The sequence below is a fragment of the Cololabis saira genome, chromosome 20, assembly GCF_033807715.1.
Source record: "Cololabis saira isolate AMF1-May2022 chromosome 20, fColSai1.1, whole genome shotgun sequence".
Classification (NCBI taxonomy): Eukaryota; Metazoa; Chordata; class Actinopteri; order Beloniformes; family Belonidae; genus Cololabis; species Cololabis saira.
Genome location: NC_084606.1, coordinates 4,784,117 through 4,807,685, shown reverse-complemented (window position 1 = coordinate 4,807,685; position 23,569 = coordinate 4,784,117). Strand labels below are relative to the sequence as shown.

The 23,569-nt window shown below is 45.9% G+C and overlaps 1 protein-coding gene and 1 long non-coding RNA gene across 4 annotated transcripts in view; both read right to left on the bottom strand.

Moving 5' to 3' along the window:
- Nucleotides 1–747: 747 nt before the first annotated feature.
- LOC133420149 (uncharacterized) lies at nt 748–5,636 on the bottom strand. The gene is made up of 2 exons (XR_009770582.1): nt 5,509–5,636; nt 748–991 (listed from the first exon to the last, which is right to left on the bottom strand). It is a non-coding gene; the product is annotated as an uncharacterized LOC133420149 (long non-coding RNA).
- Nucleotides 5,637–15,842: 10,206 nt separating this feature from the next.
- The window catches only part of LOC133420128 (FHF complex subunit HOOK-interacting protein 1A-like), a 49,518-nt gene continuing 41,791 nt past the window's right edge, over nt 15,843–23,569 (bottom strand). For 2 of the 3 annotated variants that reach the window (XM_061709713.1, XM_061709714.1), the window contains 5 exons: nt 21,737–22,760; nt 20,576–20,927; nt 19,388–19,566; nt 19,182–19,302; nt 15,843–16,849 (listed from right to left, as the gene is read on the bottom strand). In XM_061709713.1, the coding sequence (XP_061565697.1) occupies nt 16,329–16,849; nt 19,182–19,302; nt 19,388–19,566; nt 20,576–20,927; nt 21,737–22,760 (2,197 nt within the window). In that variant the 3' untranslated portion in view covers nt 15,843–16,328. Of the gene's footprint in view, nt 16,850–19,181; nt 19,303–19,387; nt 19,567–20,550; nt 20,928–21,736; nt 22,761–23,569 lie in introns of all 3 variants that reach the window. The other variant, XR_009770580.1, reaches the window with a different exon arrangement.

Here is a 23,569-nt window from a genome sequence, read left to right as displayed (position 1 = left end):
TCCTCCCTAGGGAGGTGTTCCAGGCATGCCCCTCCTCCCTAGGGAGGTGTTCCAGGCATGTCCCTCCTCCCTAGGGAGGTGTTCCAGGCATGTCCGTCCTCCCTAGGGAGGTGTTCCAGGCATGTCCCTCCTCCCTAGGGAGGTGTTCCAGGCATGTCCCTCCTCCCTAGGGAGGTGTTCCAGGCATGTCCCTCCTCCCTAGGGAGGTGTTCCAGGCATGCCCCTCCTCCCTAGGGAGGTGTTCCAGGCATGTCCCTCCTCCCTAGGGAGGTGTTCCAGGCATGTCCCTCCTCCCTAGGGAGGTGTTCCAGGCATGTCCCACCGGGAGGAGACCCCGGGGAAGACCCAGGACACGCTGGAGAGACTATGTCTCTCGGCTGGCCTGGGAACGCCTCGGACTCCCCTGGAATAGCTGGAGGAAGAGATGGAGGAAGAGCTGGAGGAAGAGGTGGAGGAAGAGCTGGAGGAAGAGATGGAGGAAGAGGAGGAGGAAGAGCTGGAGGAAGAGTTGGAGGAAATGTCGGGGGTGAAAGAAGTCTGGGCAAGTGCAGCCCCCGCGACCCGGGAACGGATAAGCGGCGGAAAATGGATGGATGTATATATATATATATATATATATATATATATATATATATATATATATATATATATATATATATACATACACACATATCAAAAGGAAATATAACAAAAACAAAAAATACCCTTATTCGTAATAATCTGTAGGATCGAAATAAACTCAACCAATGAACTCAACAAATTTATTATCATAAAGAAAACACGTTACAATTCAATTAAAACTGGGAGGTTGGTCTCCTCTGCAGACCAGAGCATCCATGGTAACACATGCAGGCCTACAAACAAACCTACAACTCAAATGTCTGCATTTTTATGGCCCGTTTTCATCCCAGCACCAGCAGAGCTGAGAGGGCAGACAGCAGCCCGACGGCGGCCACGTTCTCCGGATCAGCAACGCTCAGGGAAACAGCCACTGTGGACGAGGAGAGAGGAGGAAACCATTAAAACACTCAGACACGTGACCAGGAGCCCAATATCAATACTCCCCCTACTTTTCTTCACTCGCCCTTCTTTTCTTCCCTACCCCCTAAAAAAGAAGGGGGAGATTTTAGGGCACTTGAGATCTAGGGCACTTGGCCCAGGTGCCTGTCCCATTTCTCCTACTCCCCCTCGTTTCCATCCCTACCCTGATCAGGAAGCTGAGAGCCAAAAGCTGTTTTAATTTCAGCTGTAGCGCTGTTAATATGGCACTTTATTATGTTTTAATATTTTTTCAGGCGTAAAAGTAACCGTTAAGATCCCCAACCGGGGCTCAGTTTATCCAAATAACGGCTGTTAGGAAATTTGACTCGACATTTTCGGAGATGAGAAGAGCCGCTGGCCCCGAGGAGCAGCAGCAGCTGTTACCATGGTAACAGCAGCAGCAGCCCGAGAACAGACGTGTCCGCCGGGTCAACCCAGCGCCGTCGTCCCGGGAGAGAAACCTGCAGCTCTGTTGAGAATTACCACTGGCTGAAATAAATCATTTAGGAAGATGTTGGTTTAATAGATGAAATCTAACAGTTGTAGCTACGCCTGTTAGCTTATGGGTCCGCGTTGAATCGACGCAGAGACTACAGCATAGGTTACGCGGTGTACGGCGCTCGTCGCCGCGTAACCTACGCCGTAGACTCTGCGTCGATTTAACGCGGAACCATAAATCAGCTCCGCTATCTTCACTTCAGCTTTATCTGAAAGTGTGTAAATTACCCAGATAACAGCTTTGTGGTTTCTGAAAACTATTATATCAGAAACATCCAAAACAAATCTGACGAGTCACAGGATTATTTCTCTCTATTTCCCACAAAAAAATGCTTACTCCCTGGGTCACAATCTGAGACGAGTCTGCAAATGATGTTTGTCCTCGGTCGGCGGTCAAATCGACGCAGAGCCTACGGCGTAGGTTACGTAGCCTACGGCGTAACCTAACAGCCTGGCGCGATTCTTCGCGAACAACGGACAAAAAAGTGATTATGTACATTCACTGAGTGAATATTATGAAAGTAAAATGTATATTTCTCGCTAGAAATGTAATCAAAATGCATTTTTATGCAGAAACTAACTCAAAATATTGATTTATTCACTAAGAAATGTCTGTGATTCAGTCCGCAAATGACGACGAAAAGCATTCTGGGAAATTTTTATAACCCCTCGCTGGCGAAGTCAGCATGTGAAATCCCTCCCTGTGAAGGGGCTATTCTCAGCCCCTAGCCCTCGTTATGCCCCCTCCCCCTAGGTGAAAAGAGGAATTGGGAGACCACTACCCTCACGGGAACGCGCAAAATTTAGGGGTAGGGAAGAAAACGAGGGCGAGGGGGAGAATTGGGACGGGGCCTTAGACACGTGACCAGGAGAGAGGAGGAAACCATTAAAACCAACCTGATCTCACAAAAATCCGTGAAATGCCCACGACCTCTCACCACTATTTTCCGTGGCACCAACATGGAAATGGTATAATTCCGTGTGAGCTCCACGGATATAGTACTATGCGAAGTCAATGGGATCCGTTGTCGTAATATATACACGGATTATTACATCAGTCAGTTACATGATGTTAAATAAAGTATCCTAAATAAACAAACATATTTACAATTCCTTAACATACATCATCTCTATAAAATGTAGTTACTATTTCAGATGCACTACATAATAGATATATTCAATTGATATATGTTTTTTAAAACGTTAATCATCAAAACACCATAAAAACACTGTTAAAACAGCGTTAAAAACTTGCTTTTACAAACTGACAGTAACAAACAGTAACTTGCGCATCACAAACTCATAACTTAGCCACTATAATAAAGAATAATATATACAAAATAATAATGTAATAATCTGTGTATATAACACGACAACGGATCCTATTGACTTCGCATACATAACAATATCCGTGGAGCTCACACGGAATTTTACCATTTCCGTGGTGGTGCCACGGAAAATAGTGGTGAGAGGTCGTGGGCATTTAACGGATTTTTGTGAGATCAGGTTGGAAACACACTTAATAAAAATGTGGATTTCAAATCTTCTCTTCTTAGGGCCCGATTTACTAAGATCCTAAATAAAGAGTACTAAATTGCGTGTGCACTGAAAAAGTTTGCACGTGCTGTTGTTTTGTGTTTTGCGGGTGATCAACTAAGATTGCGTGCGCAATTGATAACAGGTGCAGTGGCGAAACTACCATATATGCAGACAATGCGACTGCATAGGGGCCCGCACGTGTCCAGGGCCCGCACGCGCAGGACCTGGGGAGATTACGGCGAAGGGTACGCGGCGACACGCGCCGTACTACGCCGTACCCTACGGCGTCGATTTAACGCGGAACCATAAATCAGGCTTGAGAGTTGATCTGTTGTCAGGAATTAATTAATGACTTTGCCCAGCGGAAGGCCCGGAAAGTCAAACTGTAATTGTAAGTAATGACCCATTATTATTAATATTTGTTATAGTGATAGTCTATCACTAGTTTGTTTGTGTTTATGTGTTTATGATGTTTTCATTTGTGGTGTGCCGCCGTGCCACCAAATTTCAGTCTGTGCGCTGTGTGGGTTTATTCTCAGCTGTTGGCACAGCCGGTGTTCTGTCGCACACCGGCGCACCATGTGCGTTATGCTGTTGGTTATATGTGCTATATATATGGGATTTTTTTTTAAACATATCTATCTGCGCTGTGGTTGTGTTAAGGGTTAAAGCTGTCAGTAGTGGCCGTTGTCATTTGAATGGTGATGCATCTGCTGTGAGATTGCGTCAATCACAGCGTGTCTGTTTTGCATTGTGATGGGCAGGGCCCGGTTTAATGATCTTGCATCGGGGCCCGGTGCTGAGTTGTTTCACCACTGAACAGGTGCAAACAGCAGTATTTAAATGAGGTGTTGCGCGTCTTACGGTTTGCGGCGCAAACTTTGCGCCATGGAGAGTGGATGGAAAGAAGGATATAGTCGCAAGCGCAAAATGAAATTTGACGAGTTGGAGTTAGAGATATTAGTGGAAGAGGCAAATTGTTGTGCCGTATTCAGCACCCCTGCCGTGAAAAGCACCCCCTCGTATATTCAATGATAAGTAGACCAAGAAAAAAAACAACACACTGACACTTCAATATATTTATATATACACACTCACACAAACACATTCTTAGGAGTTTATATTATATATATTTAATATTATGGAAGACAACACAGTAAGCAGGCTATTAATTAATGACATCAATAACCATTTACCCCATTTTTGTTATCTGTGACTGTGATTGTGGGAAAGTATGACTATTGTGGAATCCATGAGCGCATTTAAACATGAATCATTAACACAAAACTGGACGCTAAACAGAACCTGACACGGAATGAGAATATAATTTTTGTCAGACGAGGGGGTGCTTTTCACGGCAGGGGTGCTGAATACGGCACGACACCGGGGTATGACTGCAGAACAAGTATAGGCGCACAATGAGAAACACTTTTTTCTCCATGAAAACACGTGATTTATTTATTTTCACAAATAAAAAAATGAATGTGCCTCCTGTGGCAACCTTTTGCTGAATAATACTCGATTTAACATTCAAATAAAATATTTCTCCTTTTACAGGTGGAGAGGCACCAAAAAGCATCCCTGCGTAATGCTGGGCAGATTAGCACCTTCCTTTCGAACGTATTAAATACAGATGCAATCACAATCCCCGCAAAAACTTTCAGGCTTGGTAAATCTCATTGCGCTTGGTAAATGGACCAATTTGCATCTTCCCCTCCCAGTATTTAGCGATTTCTGCCGGGTACGCCCCATATTGATTATTCATCAGGGCAAAAGTACTAAATGCATAGCGTGTGCTATTTTGCGCATTTGAGAGACGCAGTCGTCTTTGCACGCTGTTAGTAGATCAGCTGGCACTTTGGTTTGCGGGTGATGTCAAGTTTGCACACGTTTTTACACACGCAAACCTTTAGTAAATCAGGCCCTTAGTGTATTCAATTGATTAGTCATGCACTGCAATTTTGTAATGTCCTAGAATTCTAATTCTTTATTTGGGGACCTTTAACAAATATAATTTGTAATAATTATAATGCGATTAATTAGATTAATTAATTATAAATCCTGTAATTAATTAGTTTAATTTATTTTAATCACCTGACAGGACTAATATACATACATGTGTTTTCTGGGAACGGCAGCAACGTTCAAGTTCTGCCAACATTAAAGAGTTAAAGTTTGGTTGGACGACCCGTCGGGTTACCTGAGGATAACATGAAGGGGTTTGGTTGGACGACCCGTCGGGTTATCTGAGGATAACATGGGGGGGTTTGGTTGGACGACCCGTTGGGTTACCTGAGGATAACATGAAGGGGTTTGGTTGGACGACCCGTCGGGTTACCTGAGGATAACATGGGGGGGTTTGGTTGGACGACCCGTTGGGTTACCTGAGGATAACATGAAGGGGTTTGGTTGGACGACCCGTCGGGTTACCTGAGGATAACATGGAGGGGATTTCTCCATCCAGCCGTGGAGCTTGGAGAGGGTCCGGTTCATCGGCTGATGGATCGGTTTGGTCCCCGCTGGATGAATAATCTTCATAATTGTAATCAGAATCAGCATCAGCACCTTGCGATACCACGACCTCAGCCCCTGCTGGAATGGGGAAAACATTTTATTCGTTCCTTCATTTTACCTTTTCATTGCAACGCTTCCAAAAGGTTCAGTACGGAAACAAAAGTACTTCTACAGCTCGTTAAGATGAAGCAGTTCACAGCGGTTCAATGACTACGTTTACATGCAGTCAAAGTTGGGGTTATTGCTAATATTCCTGTTACTGAAACATTGGGAATATTCCGTTTCCATGGTAATTAATCATTCGGGATATCTGGATCAAACCAGCGACGCACGGAGAACGTGATGACGATATTATCATCATTTCTGCTTCTTCTTCCTGTATCCAAATTCAAAACAAATGCTGCTTCGCTCTACTTTTCTCTCACCTTCTTGTAAATCTTCTATCCCGGTACTTTGTACCGTCTACAAATGCAGAAATGTTCATATCCTTCATTACATTTATGAAGTGATTAGTCTCCTCCTGGTCTTGGTTTCTCCGTGTTTATAAGAACTTGCTGAAAAAAGGGAAAAAAAGAGGAAAAAAAGAGAAAAAAGAGGAAAAAAAGAAATGAAAAAAGGGAAAAAAAGAGATGAAAAAAGGAAAAAAGAAAGAGGGAAAAAAGGAAAAAAAGAGGGAAAAAAGGAAAAAAAAGGAAAAAAGAGGAAAAAGATCAAAAAAGAGGGAGAAAGAGGAAAAAAAGAGGAAAAAAGACAGAGGAAAAAAAGAGGAAGAAAAGAAGAAAGATGAAAAAAAGAGAAAAAAGAGAAAAAAATGATGAAAAAAGAGGAAAAAAGAGAAAAGAGATTAAAAAAGGAACAAAGTGATGAAAAAAATAAAAAAGGGAAAATGATAAAGAGGAAAAAAAGAAAGGAAAAAAGAGGAAAAAATATGAAAAAAGAGAAAAAGAAATCTCTGTGTTTATAAGAACTTCCTGGACTCAAAAGACCAGCCTCATTTATCAACAGTGCGTAGAAAAGGTCCTAAATTCTGTCGTAGGAGTGAAATTTAGAATGTGTGTAAGTACAAAAAAATCCGGATTTATCAAACGTGCGGACGCTGGTCGTACGCACATCAGTGATGATAAATCCCACCTGTTCTAAACTGCCGTGCTCGTGCATGGTTACCGTCATTTGCATTCAGAAACGCCTCCAATTGACCATATATGGAGCAACAACAGCTCCCGCTTGGAGGTTTACAAACTTTATTGAACAAAATTCTGTAGTTTACAACAAAAGGCAAACGAAACAAAATAATCAATTATCTACAAATATTCAACATTTGGGGGGGTTGAGAGCAAAAAAAAAAAAAAGATACATTTACTGACAAGCTATGGGAAGTGTATTAATAAAAATGAAGAAACAAAGACATCGTTTCATATAAGCTTTTGGCAATATCGTTTTTTTCACGGATTAGTTTTAGAGACGCTTCTCAACCCTGGTCCTCGTGGGACCCTGTCCTGCATGTTTTAGATGTTTCCCTGCACCAACACACCTGATTCTAATTAATGGTCCTAATTAGCTTGTCACCAATGTCTGCACAGCTCTGTTGATGACACAGGTACTTTTATCACGGTGCGCTGAAGCAGGGTAGCATCTAAAACATGCAGGACAGGGGCCCATGAGGAACAGGATTGAGAAACACTGGCCGCTAAGTACAGTTTACATTCATTTTTCAGATGTACAATGGAGGGTTTTTCTGTTATTCCATTTGCATTTATGTATGTGATATTTACCTAGTAAAATAATTATGTTGACCATGTTTGATATATTTCTTGGAAGATTATCCATAAATTAAGATTTGGTTGGAGTCAAAAGCTCCTGCTTGGAGGTGCAAACACCAACCGAGCTGTTCTGCAGAATAAATGAGTGTTGCGTTCCTCCAGGCCACCGGGCAACGACGGGCAACAGAGACATAGTTGCATCGCAGATTATTTGTGCATTGATTGAATGAAATCCTTTCATGTCCACGTAACTGAATTCATTATGTGATGGTGCTTTTATGGCAATGTGGGTGCAATCTAGCTCCAATTATGTTTGGGAATCCGGCGATCGCATGAAATCCTCGTTTAATTTCGATTTGGTGATGTGTGTATGGAAACTGGGTGTAAATTATGGCCAGAGAAATTATTGCATCCAACACTGCCGGCATGATTTTGCTTAGTGTCGGCTGCGAAATGCCGCATATGTCAAAATGTTCCGGTGGCAAAAAATCCCAGGGTGGACAGGAGCTGGATGTGACTGGGATGGCTTGCGTTTTGTCTCTCGCTCCATTATAGGTTGTAAATCACGGCATAAATCCCTCAGAATGTTTTTGGGGAAGCGGTACCTGCTGAGCAGCTGCTCCGTCTCTCACAGATCAACAGATCAGTGCGCTCTTTGAAAACGCGCTCCCTCGGAGCGCAAATCCTCCAACACTGCAAGATAAGCCATGGTACTTGTATTTTCTTTTCAGGTCGTCCTGCCAAAGCTGTCTTTTATAGCTTGTCACACCAATTATTCAAAATGTCTGATGTCTTATGGATAATTTTTATTAATTGGAGGAAACGGGGAACATGTGCACATGTTCCCCGTTCAGTCACAGTTCAGCGATCTCAAACTTCACATGTAAAGTTTGAGACTCTTTTAATGGGTTCTATTTGTAGTTTTACTGTTCTACCACTAGGTTTTGTGCGTACGCATGGTCGGAGCTGTGCGTATATTTACACGTGTTTCTGCGCACAGATACATGTTGATAAATACCATACTTTGCGTGGGAATGCTCGTACGCACGCTTTACGCACATATCTGTGCGTACGAACGGTTGATAAATGAGGGCCCAGGATTCCTTGTGGACAGAGCATGTGCAGAAAACTAATTCCTGTTCCGTTTGATGGGGATATTCCGTCTGGTGTTTTCATGACCCAATATTCAGGTTTTAAAAGGAGTAACCCAGGGCTCATATTGGGGTTTTTTAAAACCTGAATATGAGCAAATTCGGGTTATTCAAAGGGGTTATTGGTGTTTACATGGCCGTGCTAATTCGGGTTATTGCCAATATTCGTGTTTTAAAAGGGTTATTGATGCTGGAAACGCAGTCATTGTCATTCGTAGGCTGTAGATGCTGTAAATTGACCATTTCTCACCAAATACACAATAAACTCTTAAACACGAACAGTCCGGGCTTTTCTTCCACTCACCGATGGCCCATATCAGAAAGAAGACCTTCGTCACCGCCACCATCACGTCTAACTCCAGCTGTGGGTTTTTGAACAGACGTACAGAGAATCAGATGAATGTATTCTCTGATCAGAGGAACTCTGCTGCTCTGAAGCCGTGCCAGACATCCACACACAGATAACCAAACCTAGACACAGGAACCGCCCTGAGAAAGGAGGATCTTCATTCTCTTTCTCTCAATGGGTTCTTATCAGTAGCTGCAACTTTCCTTCGAGGACCAACGGACGGTTGGTCCTCGTTGGGAAGCATTCTAGCTGAGCACCGTGGAGATAAACCCGCTACTCCTTATCTGCACTTCTACACCAGCAGTTCCTCGGCTGCCAGTCCAACCTCAGATAACAAAAACAAAGCGCGACTATTGCCGCTTTTCCACCAGTACCTACTTAACTCAGCCCGACGCGGTTTGGTTCTTCTCCACCAGGGTCTAACTAGAGTAAATACTTCTCTGTAACTATTCTGCCGAGGTTCTAAGCAGATGATTCGGGCTGTGATGTCATCACACTACAGGCCACCGATTGGTCGGGGGGTTGGAGACAGACGTCTGAGTCAGGATGTGACATCAGAGAAAGAGACTCTGACGGAGCTTCTTGTTCATTTTATTCCACCAGCAACGGCAGCAGAAGTCTGTTTGGTGATCCAACTCTGAGGTGCAGATGTTCATAAACCTGGTGCTGGGGAGAGAATTAAAAAGATCTAGATGGAGATAAGGAACCACCAGATCCAGTGTTGTGCATGAACGCGTTCAAATGAACGCGTTCATTGAACACGTTCATTTCTGTGAGAACGTTGAACTGAACGCAACATATTTACACATAAAGAACTTGAACGTGAACTTGTTCATTCTGCAGATCATGAACTGGAATTTGAACCGTTCAGATTATGTGAGTTGCAGCTTCAGTGTTTAGGTCCAATTATTACGGAATAATCCTTCTTATTTCACCAGCGGGCGGCGCGCACATTTAAAATACTCGACGAGCACGGTGCAGTCTTTACGAATGTAGGCGGATTTATGGTTCCGCGTTACACCAACGCAGAACCTACGGTGTAGGGTACGCGGCGTGCGGACCGTATGGTTCGCGTCGCCGCGTGCCTTACGCCGTAGTCTTCGCCGTCGATTTAACGCGGAACCACAAATCAGCCTTGACGGGTGAAGAGACGTTGCAGACGCAGCGTCAGCGAGCCGTCAGATGATGATCCTTATCATTATCTGCAGGAATTTTACACATCGTCTCCCAAAGACCTAACCTTTCTGTGCAAATTATGTCCCCCTGCGCTGAGAAAACAAGTCAGAACGTCTGCCTCGTCAACTTCAAATTTGAAACGTCATGTGGAGTTAAAGCATCCGTCCAGTGTGAGAAAATATCTGCGAGTCCTTAACAATAAAAAAAGTTCCCAGAAAGACCAAGAGGTCTGATTTCCCAGTAACAGGTAGACAAATTGATAATCCACTACAGTGTTGGAGATTTACAGCCTCTGAATAAAGTTGAAACGCCACTAGGACAATATAGTCTAGACGGATTTCAGAAAAAAGGCCTTTTATAAGAAGTAAGGAGCATTTATGGGTACAAGTCGGGAACCGGCCTACCTTACATATTTCAAGGATGCTGAGTCCAAAAAAACCGGTACCCGAGTGAAATTTTTGTTTTTTGACCTTCTAATTTGCATATTAAAATGGCCACCAAATTGCCCATCTTGCACAGTTATTGGACCATTTACTCCTATTATTTTTTGTAAGTACGCAATCAAGATGAGGAAATTAAGTTTCTAGATCGATAGTCAAGGGTCAAACAAGGATATAGTGGACGCTCAGTGCCTTTTTTATGTATATATATATATATATATATATGCAAAATACCACTACCATGATGAGAAGAAGAAAAACAAGGACCGTTACGTCGCCCGGATCGGCGTCACCGGGGCCCCGCCCTGGAGCCAGGCCTGGGGTTGGGGCTCGTAGGCGAGCGCCTGGTGGCCGGGTCTTTGCCCGTGGGACCCGGCCGGGCTCAGCCCGAAACGGCGACGTGGGCCCGCCTTCCTGTAGGCCCACCACCCGCAGGAAGGTCCATGAAAGGCCGGTGGAATGTGGGCTGGGTAGCAGTCGTGGCGGGGTGCCTCGGCGACCCAATCCCTGGACCAAAACCCTCACAGTGGGGACATGGAATGTCACCTCGCTGGGGGGGAAGGAGCCGGAGCTTGTGCGTGAGGTTGAGAGATACCGGCTAGAGATAGTCGGGCTCACCTCCACACATAGCTTGGGCTCTGGAACCCACCTGCAACCACCTATAGCCACCTATAGTCACCTGCAGCCACCTATAGTCACCTGCAGCCACCTATAGCCACCTGCAGCCACCTATAGCCACCTGCAGCCACCTGCAACCACCTATAGCCACCTATAGCCACTTATAGCCACCTGCAGCCACCTATAGCCACTTATAGCCACTTATAGCCACCTGCAGCCACCTATAGCCACCTACAGCCACTTATAGCCACCTGCAGCCACCTATAGCCACTTATAGCCACTTATAGCCACCTGCAGCCACCTATAGCCACCTGCAGCCACCTATAGCCACCTGCAGCCACCTATAGCCACCTGCAGCCACCTATAGCCACTTATAGCCACTTATAGCCACCTGCAGCCACCTATAGCCACTTATAGCCACCTGCAGCCACCTATAGCCACCTGCAGCCACCTATAGCCACTTATAGCCACTTATAGCCACCTGCAGCCACCTATAGCCACTTATAGCCACCTGCAGCCACCTATAGCCACTTATAGCCACTTATAGCCACCTGCAGCCACCTATAGCCACCTATAGCCACCTACAGCCACCTGCAGCCACCTATAGCCACCTGCAGCCACCTATAGCCACTTATAGCCACCTGCAGCCACCTATAGCCACCTGCAGCCACCTATAGCCACCTGCAGCTACCTATAGCCACCCGCAGCTACCTATAGCCACCCATAGCCACCTGCATCCACCTATAGCCACCTGCAGCCACCCATAGCCACCTGCAGCCACCCATAGCCACCTGCAGCCACCTATAGCCACCTATAGCCACCCATAGCCACCTGCAGCCACCTATAGCCACCTGTAGCCACCTATAGCCACCTGCAGCCACCTATAGCCACCTGCAGCCACCTATAGCCACCCATAGCCACCCATAGCCACCTGCAGCCACCTATAGCCACCTGCAGCCACCTGCAGCCACCCATAGCCACCTGCAGCCACCTATAGCCACTTATAGCCACCCATAGCCACCTGCAGCCACCTATAGCCATCTGCAGCCACCTATAGCCACCTGCAGCCACCTATAGCCACTTATAGCCAAATGCTGAAAATCGGGGCTGTTATGCACTGCAATGTGTACATGTCAGAGTGATGACCAATGTCCTCGTTTAAATGTGGAGTTGTAGTCCTCAAGCCTACCAAGGCAATGGGTAACCAAAGAACTTGGAAAAGGACTGCAGAAAGAAATACTAATCAAAATGAAATTCCAAAGACAAATGGCACACAAGCAAACTAGAAAGGTATAAAAACAATTTACCAAAACAATTGACCTATATGGAACTATATGGAATTGAACTATATGGAAAAATGTTAATGGAACTATGGAACTACGAAATCTGTAGAACTGTTCAAGGGAAGTTTCATGTTTTTTTTTTCCCCTATTCACTTGGGTTTTTCGATGTTTGAATTAAGAGCATTATGCTTTGTTTGCATAAAAAAAATGAATTCTCAGACAACTTGCAATGGTGTTATTCTTAGTTATTATGTAATATGGAATACATCACATATCATATATACACTGGGAACATTTAAGATTGATATTGACTGAATATTTATGTCGGCCTTAAAAAATGATAAAAATAATGCTTAATTTCACCTTAAAAGTTGGTATTTTGCATATAAAAGGCTCTGAGCCTCCACTATATCCTTGTTTGACCCTAGACTATAGATCTAGACACTTAATTCATCATCTTTGAATGCCTACTTACAAAAAAACTTGGGGAAAATGGTCCAACGACTGAAAAAGACAGGCAGTTTGGCGGCCATTTTTATATGCAAATTAGAAGGTCAAAAACTCAAAATTTTGCTCGGGTACCGTTTTTTTTGGATTCAGCACCCTTGAAATATATAAAGTAGGCCGGTTCCCGACTTGTACCCATAAATGCTCCTTACATTCACTTTTTGGGACATCCCGTCTAGACTAATACATGATTGTACACAGCGGGGTCTCCAACCCTGTCCTGCATTTTTTACATGTTTTCTTGCATCATCACACCTGATTCTAATTAATGGCTGTTATCAGCTTGTCATCCAGGTCTGCACAAGTCTGTTAATGACAGTCATTTATATCAGGGTTCTGAGGGGAAATATCTAAAACATGCAGGACAGGGTCCTGAGGACCAGGGTTGAAGACCACTGGTATACGGTGGGGGGCGTTTCATTCGTACTTTTCACCTAAAAATATTGAAATGAACTGAATTTGAACTAGTTCAAAATGAAAATGGTGAACTATGAACGTGAATGATTCATTTTTAAACTATGTGAACTGAACTTTGAACTAGTTCATGAGAAGTAGGAACTTGCACAACACTGACCAGATCCAGATAAGGAACCAGGAGCTCTGTCACTTCATAGCTGCTCATTCCTCCGAGCTGACTTTTCAGCAGCACCGAGACAAAAAGCGTCACCACTTGAAGCTTCTCTCTCTCTCATTTTTTAACTTGATATCAAACACAAGCCACAGATCCAGCAGCACATCTATCATCTCCTCCAGGTTCTACATCTTTAGTGTTGTTGTCTTCTTCCGTTAGATACACAATCAAATACGTCACAGCAGCTTCTCAACCTCCTACTTCTGCTCCAGGAGCTGATTGTAGTGGAATAGAAACCAGGCCGAGTTGAGATTACCAGAGCACACTAGGTGCTGGTGGAAAAGTGCCATAAGCCTCCGTCTTGGTAGTCTGGTCGGTGCCGGTCCTGGGGACCCCCCCCTGTGTACGTCCTGCACAGGTACCTGGGGTACGTCGGTCCGCTCTGGGCCGCCCTGGTGCAGGGGGGGGGTTCCTGGGGGTGGGGATGTGTGTCGGCGGCCTGGCTCCTCGCTACGCCAATATACCCGCCAAGCCTGATCTACCCCCCCGTCCATCCCCTGCCTACACCATGCCAACCCACAATCACGGAGGGGGGTTCATGTTAGGACCTCTGCCTACCCCGCGTTCTTCTTAATAAATTCACTCACAACACTTAAGATCAGCGCTCACCTTGGCTCCATGTCATTGACAGCTACAAATCACGCCGAAAATCTTGGTGAAATCTGGTGTTACTGGATCTGAGTGCTCAACACAGTTGATCATAACATTCTTCTCAGCAGACTGGAAAAGTGGCCGGGACTTACCGGCACTGTGCTTCAATGGTTCCAATCTTACTTGCAAGATAGGGCCTTTTTTGTGTCAATTGGAAACTCTGAGAGAACTGTGGGGTTCCTCAAGGGTCCGTTCTCGGACCACTTCTATTCAACATCTATATGCTACTAGCTCAGATTATGGAACATCACAACATTGACTACAGTCCCCTACTCTCATTGAGTAACTGTATTCACCAAATCAATCTGTTTCCCTGTGTTTCTCTCATTTCAGACTGGCAGCGGATGTTTAAACCCCCCGTGGTACTTTTGTATCATTGTGCTGTTTGGAAAAACGACTTCTTAAATATCGCTAGCTCCTGCGCTAGCATCGCTAGCTCAGGGAGCTAAACTATCATATTTAATGAGAGACAGAGTTTATGATGAATCTGATGTTGGAACATTGATCTGATAAGCTGTTCATTTAGATAGCCTACTTAGTGGATTGAAAGGAGCTTCTTTCAGGTCCGTCCCTTACTGTTGTCATGGTGACCACAGGTTTTTCAAACCTCATGTCTGAATAATGAGGATTTTTTTCTGGCCAGCAGTTTTTATGTATTTGCTGTGTAACATTACCAGCGTTGACCACATGGGGGCAGCAGATCCCACGAGGTTCATGTGTCATCATCCTGGTGCACAAGACTACGGAGTGCACTATTAGTGACACCAGTCGGTATTACATTTAGCTCAATACCTACTTACCTACTGGGGTCTTATCAAGATGACGGGACTTTTTCTTGGTCCTCAGGTTCCTCTGATTCCAGTCGACAAAGTCTTCTTTGTTGAAGTTAAGCCAATAACAAGTCTAACATCTTTGATGCCATCGCCATGTCAGTCAGTGTTATGACGTCTTAACGTGAAGGTTTGGGTTTGAACATACATTGGCCACGCTTACATGATGTTTTTTTAATTTGGAATTAATTATTCCGAATTAAATAATTCAGAATTAAACTATTTTCCTTGGAGTTTACATGGAAATAGTAATTCTGAATTGAGGTTTCCATGGAAACACGTTTGATGGTCTTTCTCCAATTCCTCTCCAGGGCTGGGGGTTGGGAAGGTTCTGATTGGATAGGGGGGGGACCGGAAGTTAAACTACCGGGAGAAAAACTAACTTAGCCGCTACAACTTTGAAAAGATCACCATTTTGATGTTTCCTGTTTCCATCTGTTCTTTTAATGATTTCTATTTATTAAATAAATGGTCTCTGCTCTTGACCAGCGTTTACTGCTGCTGCATCTTGAAACTTTGTTTGGAAAACGAGCCCAGCGGAATATAAGCGTCATGGAGACAGACGGGGGAGGGAACAAGCAGAAAGATCGGAATTAATTTAAAGAGGAATGAGTGGATACATGATCTGGAATTATTCTATTGGGATTTAAAATCAGAATAAACCAGCCACTTATTTCAGAATTAAGTTTAATTCGGAATGGTCATTTTCATTCGGAATTAGGTGTTTACATGGTAATTTTTACTCATTTTAAATTGGATTGAATTTAAATTCTGAATTAAACTTCCCATGTAAACACACTGAATATTTAATATTTACAATATTTCGAACATACATCCTGGCGGATTGGCCGCTGGGGCGAGTCCGCCGGGGTGAGTCCGCCGGGGCGGTGGTCTCTGTGAGGTCACGGCCTGAGCAGGAGACTGCTGGTGTTGAAAACACGTTGAAAACAAGTGGTTGTTGATCAAAACAGACCGAAGTGACAGAATCCAGGAAGGTTTTTATTGTCATCTAAATCTGCAGGGATAGAAACGTACAGCGTTCATCCCGAGACAGTTCGGTTGGAAACAGCAGCTGATTGAGGTGCAACCAAGTCTACAACCTCTTTACTTCCAAAACAACAACTTAGTGCAAAGACTTTAGAAAACATAGGAAACTATTTGCACAGATCCCACAAATACATAGAAAAATTCCTGTTGGCTCGAAAATAATCTCCTTCAAAACATTTTTATAAATAATCTCTTGTCACACGAGGAACCTCCGGGAACTTCAAGAGACGTTCATGGGCGCGTGTTTTGTGACGACCGGGATGCGATTCCCGTCAGCAGCAGAGACGGTCCCGTCACTCCTTCCACCCGTGGTCCGGGGCGATGCCGTGCTCCTGGACGATGTCGTGCTCCTGGGCAATGCCGTGCTCCTGGGCGATGCTGCGGTCAGGGGGGATGCTGTGCTCCTGGGCGATGCTCTGCTCCTGGGTGGTGCTGTGCTCCTGGGCGATGCCGTGCTCCTGGGCGATGCCCTGCTCCTGGGCGATGCCGTGCTCCTGGGCGATGCCCTGCTCCTGGGCGATGCTGTGCTCCTGGACGATGCTGTGCTCCTGGGCGATGCTGTGCTCCTGGGCGATGCTGTGTTCCTGGGCGATGCTGTGCTCCTGGGCGATGCTGTGCTCCTGGGCGATGGCCGCCAGCTCCTTCAGGAACTCGGCGTACAGGATGATGGCGAACACTCGACTTTTGGCCTGAGGGGGGATGGCGGGGCAGGGGGGCAAGACACTGAGAGGAGGCAAAGGCAGGGCGTTGTTCACCGAGCCGTTGGGAAGAGACGGGTCCAGGATGATGTCGCCGCCCTGAGACTCCAGGCACTCTGAGGAAACACGGGATGAGACGAAAACAACCTGAGGACATGTTTCCAGCAACATTCTCGCTTATTTAGTGGATATTAATGTAGGCAATTAAAACTTCACATCACAAAGCAATTACAACAATTATTTGGTTGGGAATACTAAGCAACCCCTTTCCTCATCCGTAGGATTCAAGCTGCAGTTGATGCCAAACATCAGTCTTTGATGAACTGATCGCTGACATTTGTAGACGTCTATGAAGGTCCAGTTTGCTGGTCTGGAGCATTTCAGTGTCTGCTAACCCAATACGGAGAGGGAAAGACATAAGCAATGTCCTTAGAGGTGCCATTCTTGCTGCACACCAAGGTCAAAGGATCAAACTGGAGTCAAAGACGCTATGACGTCACAGATGCGAATTCACAGCGGGTTTCGCCCACTATGTGGCAGAACGACTCAGTGGCAGTGTAAACTTTCAGTTTGAGCAACTGGAAAACTTCTAAAATGGGAAAGAGCTGTTGTGCGTTCGACTGTACTCATAGATTTAGCAAGAAATCAGAGTTATCGTTTTACAGACTGCCGAAAAATAAGCTTAAGAGAGACAAATGGATCGCTGCAATTCACAGAAACAACTGGATTCCAGACACAGAAACGTGGATTTGTGGTTCCCATTTTGTATCAGGTAATGTTGGATTTTTGGGTAGCTAACGTTAAACGGTCAAATCATAAAGTTCGGTGTCCTCATCACTTTCATTTCTACAACAAATCCTGCCTTGAAGTCGGATCAAGCTCAAGACTTTTGTAAGCCTTCAAGCTTTGCTTCGTGTATTTCCCCGGCGTAGAAATTAAGTCCATAAATATCAGAAAACTCGTTTCGTGGCCAAATATTAATGTCCATGGACCACTGGTTCTTGGTAACTGTACCAAATATTAATGTCCATGAATGTCCATGGACCACTGGTTCTTGGGGTATCTGTACCAAATATTAATGTCCATGGACCACTGGTTCTTGGTAACTGTACCAAATATTAATGTCCATGGACCACTGGTTCTTGGTAACTGTACCAAATATTAATGTCCATGGACCACTGGTTCTTGGTAACTGTACCAAATATTAATGTCCATGGACCACTGGTTCTTGGTAACTGTACCAAATATTAATGTCCATGGACCACTGGTTCTTGGAAACTGTACCAAATATTAATGTCCATGAATGTCCATGGACCACTGGTTCTTGGGGTAACTGTACCAAATATTAATGTCCATGGACCACTGGTTCTTGGGGTAACTGTAGCAAATATTAATGTCCATGGACCACTGGTTCTTGGTAACTGTACCAAATATTAATGTCCATGGACCACTGGTTCTTGGTAACTGTACCAAATATTAATGTCCATGGACCACTGGTTCTTGGTAACTGTACCAAATATTAATGTCCATGGACCACTGGTTCTTGGGGTAACTGTACCAAATATTAATGTCCATGGACCACTGGTTCTTGGTAACTGTACCAAATATTAATGTCCATGGACCACTGGTTCTTGGTAACTGTACCAAATATTAATGTCCATGGACCACTGGTTCTTGGTAACTGTACCAAATATTAATGTCCATGAACCACTGGTTCTTGGGGTAACTGTACCAAATATTAATGTCCATGGACCACTGGTTCTTGGTAATTGTACCAAATATTAATGTCCATGGACTGGACCACTGGTTCTTGGGGTAACTGTCAAGTCCAACTGACGCTAATTTAAGCCGATAATCAGCTGTTATCCCGTCGTCTCCACTAGTTGCATCTGTTTTTGCCACTCAGTGCCAGTAAAGGGGCCTGGTCCCGAGTAAGGGGGCGTGGTCCAGTGGGGAAGTGACGTCAATGCATGCCCTCTATAGAGAGAAGGATTATTCACACGTGTCAAACATTCAGCAGCAAGTCTCCAGGAACCGCGCTTGGAGGAAATCTAAATCAGTATTTATAAGCACATCTCACTCCCACTGCTGAGCATGGAGGTGGAAAAGCGATGATGTGGAGACCAGAGCTTTCTAGAGACCACACAGCTGAAAGCTGAAAATCTGAAGCGGACCAGCAGATCTACGGAACAATAGTCAAGGTTTTAGATCGACCGGGCCAAAGTCCAGACCCCAACTCGGTCGAAACGCTGTGGCCGGACCTTCAGAGAGCAGTAGGGACCGAATGAACGAAGAACCCAACAACCTGGAGCAACATTGTCAAGAGCAACGGAGAAGGATTCCTCCACATCCATGTGAGAGGTTGTTGAAGTCGGACGGGAAACGACCGATTCATTGTGTTCCTGCTAAAAGTTCAACAGAGCCGTGTGTTGCTCTGCGTTTACTGACCTCTGAACTTGCTGTCCTGATCTTTGACCAGCAGGAATCTCCAGGCCTGCGTCACCAGGGCGGGATAGTCCGGCCTGGCTGCCAGGTGACGCTCAACCTGGGCGTTGACCGACGCCAGCACCTGTAACGCCAGTCAGAGTGTCAACATCCTCATCAGGGAGTCTGAAGCGACTGGTGCGCGGGCGGGGGAGTGTCCGGGGGGTCACCTGGTAGAGAGTGCGTACGCTGGACTGGCTCCGAGAGTCCGTGTTCAGCAGGAAGGAACTGAGGAGAGGCTGCGGGTACGACGCCAGCTGGGCCAGGATCCCCGTCACCAGCAGGTTGACGGCAATGGAGTTTTCCAGAAGGTTCTCCAGCCGCGACAGCAGGACGCTGATGAACGGACCTGCAGCGTGTTGGCACAGTTTGGGTTAGTAGGGAGGACAAATACTTCACTAATACCCCTTATCCACCAAACCGGTTCCAACCTCAGCACTGGCCCAGAACCAGCCGTGGAACTGGTTTGGTGGAAAAGGGTTACAAGCCCACGTGGGAGTCATCAGGGTCAACACCAGGACCTTCGGCTGAAACCAGTTAACCAGAAAAGTCAGAAAAGTCATCAGAGATGTTTTTGGGGTCGTCAAGCTTTTAGAAATCAACCATTACTCCACATTGTGAACTTGAAAGTCGTCGCTCTATAATATTTTCTTTTCCAACCCGATTATTTTAATGGGAGATTATTTCCACCAGAGTATGTGAATCCCTTGAACTAACTGGACTCCTGCATCTATTTCCTCATCTAAGTCACAATAGTCAAACATGCGCCTAAGTTGCCACCAGACGGGCGGGGGTAGGGTAGGGGTAGGGTAGGGTACCTATCCAACTACCGTGGCTGCTCGTCTGGGGAGTCCATCATCGGGTTCAGGTGACGACACCAAGGCACAAAGCAGAATCCTCAGCTGCAACTGACGAACGACTTCTAAATTAGACAGCTGGTGGTCTCCGAAAGGTCAAACTGACATTTGCTGAAGTGAAAAGCGCAGCGACGATGCGGCTGATGGATAAACAGTAGGGATGGGCGATATTTTACCGTTCGTGAGATACAAATTCTTACTGTGGTGAATTTTTTTGACGGTATATCGTGAACGGTAAAATATCACCCATTCCTAATGGACATAACGTAAATATAAGGACGACGCGGGGGCAAACTGGTTCACGCCCCCGCGTCGTCCATATATTTATGTTAATGTCCACCCCGTCGGGCGTTATCCCTTACTTAGTCAAGGACTGATAACTTCACGATAGATGCGTAAAACACCCTGAAGACGGGACGTCTCTGCTCCTCTTTATGAAGGCATCAAGGTAGTTCTGTAACAACAAAGCTCCTTACTGACTGTAATCATGCGGAGATGGACCTGTAAATGGGATTCCTCGTCTACTGCTGCCTCTCTTGGTGCTGCTCCTCCTGCCCTCCTCTTCCTCCTTCTCCTCCTCCTCCTCCATGGCCTCTCCTTCCTCCTCGACATCGTCCGACAGGCAGCCGACCGCAAAGTCAGAGCAGCACTCGTTCCCCCCGTCCTCCTCTTTCAGCTTGCGCCTCAGCTCGCGGACGCGGCTCCTGAAGGCGTCCATGTCGTCCGCCGGGTCGTCGCAGTCTGGCTCCGCCCCCAACGACAGCATGAGCTCGTAGTACTGGGACAGGAAGCTGTTGCTGCTGTTGGCCACTCTGCTGTCCGGCGGGGTTGGGGACTTGGCGTGGGTTGAAGACTAGGGGTGGGCAAAAATATCGATATGGCAATATATCGCGATACTTTTCCAGCTGAATATTGATATTCAAAATTTGAATATCGATTTTTTTTTTCATATATATATATTTATATTTTTTTATATTTTTATTTTTAATAGAAGGGAGGAAAGAAGTAAGGAAGGAAAGAAGGGAGGAAGGAAGGAAGGAAGGAAGGAAGGAAGGAAGGAAGGAAGGAAGGAAGGAAGGAAGGAAGGAAGGAAGGAAGGAAGGAAGGAAGGAAGGAAGGAAGGAAGGAAGGAAGGAAGGAAGGGAGAAAAGAAGGAAGGAAGTGAGGAAGGAAGGAAGGAAGGAAGGAAGGAAGGAAGGAAGGAAGGAAGGAAGGAAGGAAGGAAGGAAGGAAGGAAGGAAGGAAGGAAGGAAGGAAGGAAAATAGGAAGCAAGGAAGGAAAGAAGGATATCTATTTTTCATTGAAGTACCATCTTTCTTGTGTTTATTATCATTTGCCACATAATTAAAGCAACCTCATACTAAATGTAATGTTAATTTCATATGATGAGGAATAATGTGAAAAACATATACAAATATGTTGTAACTTTAGCTTTTATAGTTATAATAAAACATTGTTTTGACTCAGTTTGTCCCATGAATTGTCACTATAATCTGATGAACGTGCAACTCGGATTTTAAGATCCATAAAGCTTTTTACAGTTTTCAGCAAACTTTATATATCGCAATATATCGTAAAATTTGGATATCGCAATATCGTATTGTATCGTGACTCAGGTATCGTGATGTGTATTGTATCGTGAGCTCCTTGGCAATACCCACCCCTATTGAAGACACACGGAGGTGTTGTGGCTCGGGTTGGTGAAGTCCGTTGGGTAGCGGTTGTGCGTCCGAAGGTTGTGTGTTGATGCTGATGTGCTGGTGTGTTGTGTGTGTGTGGTTGATACAATCTTCAAAGTCATTCAGGTTGTAGCTTTGCTCGTCATCTTCGTCAAAGTCATCAAATTTGTCGTCGATGTGATCTTCAACGTTGAAGCCGTTGATGAACAGAAGTGGCTCTCCTTGTCGGACGATCCTCTTCATTGGATCGTCTCCTTCCTCCCTCGTTCTCTTCAGCTCCTTCCCACAGTCCTCGCTCCTCCTCCTCCTCGCCTCCTTGGCGTACGCCTCACTCCTCCTCCTGTCCTCGTTCCCTACATCCTCGCTCCGCCGCCGCGTCGACATGATGCTGTTGACGGTCTCGACCACCGTCCTCCCCGTCGTGGTGAACAGGGTGGATATCGTGGTCGTCATCACCACCGGCGTCGACGCTCGCGGCCCCTTGGAGATGCTTCCGCGGGACCGGCGGTTCGCCGCCTTGATCCGCTCCAGAATGGCTCCCTTCGTGTCTTTTTGGGCCACGAGATCGTAGACCAGAACGTCGTCCTGGAACTCGGACTCCTCTACGTACGAACCCCGGACCAGCTTGGTCGCGCTGCGTCGCATCTCCTGGATGTGTCGAGGCGGCATCGGTGTCGGAGAGAGGCTGCATCCGGCGCCGTTCGATAACGTCAGGTTAAACCCCGACAGAGAGAAATCCTCGTCCGCAAAGATGTCGTCCCACTCCAGGTCCAGGGCGGAGCCGGCTCTGCCCGCCTGGTTGCCCGTGGAGACGTTATCGCAGGACGACGGCGTGGGCGAGAGGGCCGGGGGAGGAGGGGTGATGCCCAGAGAGCAGATGGAGTCGCTCTCCACTCGCCGTACCAGCTCGTCCTCGTCTTCCGCGTCGTGTCCTGGCGTGTCGGATCGGTACTCTTGAGGCGGCGGGTCGATTCCGTCGTACGGAGCCGACCAGTGCAGACAGCCCCTGCAGACACGAGGAAAACCAGTTAGAGTTCAAGGTTCATGGGCGGATAAATCTGTTACATTAGAAATATGGTAGGAAGGAAGGAAGGAAGGAAGGAAGGAAGGAAGGAAGGAAGGAAGGAAGGAAGGAAGGAAGGAAGGAAGGAAGGAAGGAAGGAAAATAGGAAGGAATGAAGGAAGGAAGGAAGGAAGGAAAATAGGAAGGAAGGAAGGAAGGAAGGAAGGAAGGAAGGAAGGAAGGAAGGAAAATAGGAAGGAAGGAAGGAAGGAAGGAAGGAAGGAAGGAAAGAAGGACAGGAGGATGGAAGGAAGGAAGGGAGGAAGGAAGGAAGGAAGGAAGGAAGGAAGGAAGGAAGGAAGGAAGGAAGGAAGGAAGGAAGGAAGGAAGGAAGGAAGGAAAATAGGAAGGAATGAAGGAAGGAAGGAAGGAAGGAAAATAGGAAGGAAGGAAGGAAGGAAGGAAGGAAGGAAGGAAGGAAGGAAAATAGGAAGGAAGGAAGGAAGGAAGGAAGGAAGGAAGGAAGGAAGGAAGGAAGGAAGGAAGGAAGGAAGGAAAATAGGAAGGAATGAAGGAAGGAAGGAAGGAAGGAAAATAGGAAGGAAGGAAGGAAGGAAGGAAGGAAGGAAGGAAGGAAGGAAGGAAGGAAGGAAGGAAAATAGGAAGGAAGGAAGGAAGGAAGGAAGGAAGGAAGGAAAGAAGGACAGGAGGATGGAAGGAAGGAAGGGAGGAAGGAAGGAAGGAAGGAAGGAAGGAAGGAAGGAAGGAAGGAAGGAAGGAAGGAAGGAAAATAGGAAGGAATGAAGGAAGGA